The 5,747-nt window shown below is 25.8% G+C and overlaps 1 protein-coding gene across 1 annotated transcript in view; it reads right to left on the bottom strand.

The window, feature by feature from the left end:
* Positions 1-901: 901 nt before the first annotated feature.
* The window catches only part of LOC122850384, a 6,613-nt gene continuing 1,767 nt past the window's right edge, over positions 902-5,747 (bottom strand). Inside the window, exons 2-5 of the mRNA XM_044149542.1 lie at positions 4,216-4,491; positions 3,685-4,107; positions 1,367-3,169; positions 902-1,317 (exon numbers count right to left, since the gene is read on the bottom strand). Of these exons, the coding sequence (XP_044005477.1) occupies positions 902-1,317; positions 1,367-3,169; positions 3,685-4,107; positions 4,216-4,491 (2,918 nt within the window). The remainder of the gene's footprint in view (positions 1,318-1,366; positions 3,170-3,684; positions 4,108-4,215; positions 4,492-5,747) is intronic.

Here is a 5,747-nt window from a genome sequence, read left to right as displayed (position 1 = left end):
AACATGGCAAGCAGATTTAGTTGAAATGATACCATATTCTAAAGAAAATCAAGGAAATAAATATCTGTTGACAGTTATAGATATATTTTCAAAATTTGCATGGGCTGCTCCAATCAAAAATAAAACAGAAAAAGATGTCTCCGATGCTATGGAATCAATTTTAAAAAAAGGTCGATTTCCTAAAAAAATTGCAAGTTGACAATGGAGTAGAATTCTATAATTCTACTTTCAAATCATTGATGAAAAAATATAAAATTCATATGTATTCGACGTTCACACATTTGAAGGCTTCGATTTGTGAAAGATTCAATCGTACGCTTAAAAGAAAAATGTGGTTGAGATTCAGTTTCAATGGAAACTATAAATGGATAAAACTATTACCTGATTTAATTTCAGAATATAATAATACAAAAAATGGAACAATAAAAATGAAACCTAAAGATGTAAATATAGAAAATGCTGAGAATTTAAAAAAAATGTATTTATTCATCATCATCATCATCATCATCATTATCAAAAAATTCTAGAAATTTCAAACTTAATGATAACGTTCGAATCAGTAAATATAAACATATATTCGAGAAAGGATATATTCCGAATTGGACAAATGAGATTTTTACTATTATGAAAATCAATAAAACAAAACCTATAACATACAAATTGAGAGATTATCAAAACAATCCAATATTGTTTCTATAAAGAAGAATTAATGAATGTATATCCAGATATATTTTTGATTGAAAAAGTAATAAAAACTCGTGGTAATAAAATTTTTGTTAAATGGTTAGGTTTTGATAATTCACATAATCAATGGATTAATAAATAATTTAAACAGAAAAATAAAATTATATCATTTATTATAACCTTTATCAATATAATACATCATTCATAAATCATAAGCTTAGTCTACTGTTGCAATATATCCCCATGGTAGTGTGTCGGTACTACCTCTCTGCAAATTACGTTTATCATCCTGCCAGCTTAACGCTTTTTTCGTCATTGTAATTGTAATTTTTTTTACATTATGATTACGAGAACGTATCATATTTTGCTTTTTGAATATTTCTATTTCATGTATAAGACAATTTTTATAATCTTCAAATATTATTTTTTTCATCGCAGATTTTTTAACACCTTTTGCTCTAGAATGTACTTTATGTGTATTTGTATTTAAATCATTTTCAACTCTATAACTATATAATTTACTTCTTAAGCCTATAAATTCAGTCATTATTTTACCATTGTTTTCATCTTTCATTAATCCAACTACTTTTTTGTTTGTTAACGGAATACCATAATGATTATTAATATCATAATCTGATGTATTAAATCTATCAATATCTTGTCTTGTTGAATAGTATGCTACTTCGTTTCATTTCTATGATTACTAAATCATCTATTATTTTTGATGATGCAAAATTAGGTTTTGCTATTAAACTTCGAGCACCATATCGACCATCATATTTTGAAACCAATTTAATTTCTCGATGGTTTCTTACGCTTTCCATTGTCTTTCCATAAATAGCATTGTTCATTAATTTGAAAAATGATTTTTCAAATTCATTTTTAGCTTGTTGTCGTAATTGTGTATTTAAATCTATGTATGGTTTTAACCATGAACTTTGATTAAACTTTAAAACACGATGAATTTTGGTTAACTTAAGACCCAGAGATAGATATTGTTTGAGACTTTGATAATGAACTACATATTTTTCTTTTGAATTTAGAGTAGCTAATAGCTTTACACACTTACTCTCAGGTAAAGGTGGTTTCTCATGAACCGGCGCTAAAGGTAAATCTTTATGTAAATCATGAAGATTTGTTGGATATTCTAAATCAACTTCAAATATATATCCAATTTTTGAATCATTCGAAATTGATTTGATTTGTGCTCGATCAAAGTCCGTACACCATTCAAAATTATGTGTTGATAATGATTTCGACATAGCTCCACCATATAAATTGTTTACATTAAAATACATCAAATATGATTCTACTTCTGAAGGATTATATTCTTTTTCCATAAATCTATTATTCGCCTTAGCATATCTATTCGAACATTGTGATAAACCTCCACGAATACCTTTTTCAATAAATAGAACCATGTCTGGATCAGTTAGTAATTCAAGTTCTATTTTTGTCATTTTCAACATTGCATCAAAACTCAAACCTGGAGCTGTATAATAATGAAGAGCATCTAATCCATAAGCTTGTCGACAGTTTTCACGAAAGTTTTCAAAAATATCAGCAAGTAATGTAATATCTAATCGTAAATATAAATCTGAATATTCACCTAATGATTGAATCTTTAATTTCTTCCAAACGTTAGTAGCATGATTATATAATTCATCAGTTATATTTTCATCATTTAATTTTGAATAAAAATTCAATTTTGATGGAAGGTTAACATCATCAAATTTACTCCAATCATCTAAATAATCATATGGAAAAACACCTTTTTTAGTTAACAATTTAAATTCTTCATTATCTCTACAAAAACTTTTAGATATTGTTTTTTTATCATTTTCTAAATTTTTTGCTAGTGTATCGATTGAACTAGCCATAAATCTAAATGAATCTATAAATCTTAACTGAATCCTTGTATTATCCACATATTTTGTGAAAGAAATATAATTTTCTTTGTTCAATGGAAGTAATTCTATTTTACCAGGAAATCTCTTAGTTAATTGTTTAATTATGAAATGTGCATCATATCCGGATAAATTATGAAAAACAATTGGAATTATACATGAATCTTGATAATTAATATTACAGGCTTGATGAGCTGCCCCCCTATAAACGCCAGTGATATGATCGTGATCACGAACTTTAATATTTTTTTCTGTGAAGATATTATCACAAATATGGCATTTTTTAGCTTGATGAAAAGAACGCTCTTCATTAATTGTCAAGTTCATGGGTTTGATATTTGATAAAATATTATCAACTTTAATAGCTATATCAAACAATTCATCAACAAACCACTCAACACAATTTATCGATCTATTAAATTTAAATTCTGACAATGAATCATCATAAGAACATTTCTGATAATATCCTAAACTACAAGGGACATGGTTCTGATATTCTAGAGTCTTCTTCAAATTATTATTATCCTTCACAATTGGTTTTAAAATACATTCTGTATCAGCATATATAACAAACGGAACTGTTATTTGATATTTATAATTTTTGAATTTTAAGAATTTGTTTTTGGTAGATGGTAACCGCATAGCTGTATCATTTTTTTTCATGCATTCTACTTGATGATTATTCAACAAATTTATTGATTGAAAGTAACATAAACATCTGTCACATATTCCTGTACTGCCATTATGTAATGAAATTTGACTGTTAACTAAACGTGACAAATTACGAATCCAAGTGAAATGAAAACTTGAAAGGTTATGAATAAATTCAACATCTTCTCCGTTTTTTTGTTTAATATTAAGTTCATTCGCATTGTTTTCATTTTCAATAAGTAATAAATGAATTGTTTCACCATCAACATTATTTTTGCTGAAATAATATGGAACTATTCTCTGTGAGTTATTATATTTTTTTCGTTTTTTAGTAAGACTACTATTAATATTCCTAACATCAGCTTCGTTCATGTTTTTTCTTTTCCTGTTTTCAAATGATCAATTCGATGGTTTTTTCCAACATCAAAATTTATCAGCTCACCCATATCATTATTATCATAATCTTCTTCATTATCATCTTCAATACCATAGACATTTATCTTTAAATTATTCATTTTTTCAAACAATGCAATTGATTTCCAACTCATTGGAAAAGTGATTCCATCAAGATTAAGTAAACGTTCATATTGTAAATAACTATTTACCCTACAAGAATTAATAGAAAGTTTATGAATTGCTGCAAGGACCGACCAAATAAAACACTTATTATCATTATTTTGAACATTTACAACCGAACGAGTATTTTGAATCCATTTTGGAACTGGTACATATGAAGAATTACCTCCTTTTAATGGAATATATTTATTAATGTGAATTTCAAGATTCAAAATTTCATTGAAAGACCAACCTGAACCTTGCAATTCACTTTCTTCAATTTGTGTTTGAAGTCTAGAAAAACTATTATCTATCACATCACTAATATCCGTTGATTTTAATATTTCAATAATTCGATCATTGAAATATTTAACATCAGATTCATCATCATTTAATTCTTTCAGTCGAATGAAATTACATGCTAATATCAATTGGACTTTTAATGAACCATGTTGACTCATTGATTCATTTATTTTTATAAATAACATACGTTTTACCTCATCGAAAAAAGAGTCCAGATTTTTATGTGATAAGTTGACGATTATACTGACATTCATCCTATTTCTAAAAGCACTTTCTACATCAACCCATTCTATACTAGCTTGAGAAGCACTGTTATTACCATTAATATTACTATTACTACCACTAGCACTATTATTGATATTGATAGATTGGTCTGGTTGGATGGAACCACCTGAAACTGCATCATATGAACGAAAACTATGATGTAATGTACGCAGTTTTGATAAAATTGTTGTCAAATGGATGATTGTTGCATTAAATATTGTTAACTGAGTACAATGCAGCGTGCTGAGACGTGACTCTAACTCTCCAATCATACCCACCAAATCCCTATGCACCCATTCAACAGCTGTTCGATCATGAGATACTAATAACTGTTGATAGATAGAATTGTACTGTGCTCGAATAAACACATGCGTTTGATAATCATTCCAATTCATTCGAACCTTAAAACAAAAAATTTAGATAATTATTTAGAAAAGAGAGAAAAAAAATATCATCATCAAATATGAACTTTAAAAATTTTTTCATGAACAATATTTTAATTTTCTATGAGAAGAAGGTAGATATTTGATATTTATTGTAAATTTTAGAATATTTTCATGGTAATGTTGAGATAGGCACTTCTTTAAAAATTATAAATTGTTTATTTATTACATGATACATATGTTCCAATGAAATAATAATCAATTATTAGTGTTATTTAATTTTATTTTATTATTATATTTTCTAAGCCGGTTAAATAAAAAATTGAAATCATTCATAAACATATGAATAAATGTTTCTCGAAAGATTTAGATAATCAACGCTTCAAAATTAAAAAACTGAGACACATGGAAAAATAAACTAATTATGAAAAAATCGCAAAGGATTCCACATGGTTTTATAATTTGAAGAATAGTAAATAAATAAATAAATAAAACTACTAATAAAATTTTTATAATAAATATTTCAAAAATATTTTAGACTAATCAATTATTATTAAATATAAATAATTAACGTTTCAGAATTATAAAACTGAGAACACTTGGAAGAATAATCTAACTAAAGAAAAATCAAAAAGTATTCCACGTAGTTTTATAATTTGAAAAATAATAAATAAATAAATAAAATCAATTATAAAATTTTTATAATGAATATTTCAAAAATATTTCAGACTAATCAATTATTATTAAATATAAATAATTAACGTTTTAGAATAACAAAACTGAGAACACGTGGAAGAATAATCTATCTAAAGAAAAATCAAGAAGTATTCCACGTGGTTTTAAATTTGGAAAGAAATAAATAAATAAATAAAATCAATCATAAAATTTTTATAATAAATATTTCAAAAATATTTCAGACTCATCAATTATTATTAAATATAAATAATTAACGTTTTAGAATAACAAAACTGAGAACACGTGGAAGAATAATCTAACTTTA

The sequence above is a fragment of the Aphidius gifuensis genome, linkage group LG2 (genome assembly GCF_014905175.1).
Source record: "Aphidius gifuensis isolate YNYX2018 linkage group LG2, ASM1490517v1, whole genome shotgun sequence".
Lineage (NCBI taxonomy): Eukaryota > Metazoa > Arthropoda > Insecta > Hymenoptera > Braconidae > Aphidius > Aphidius gifuensis.
This window is presented reverse-complemented; position numbering and strand designations above follow the sequence as displayed.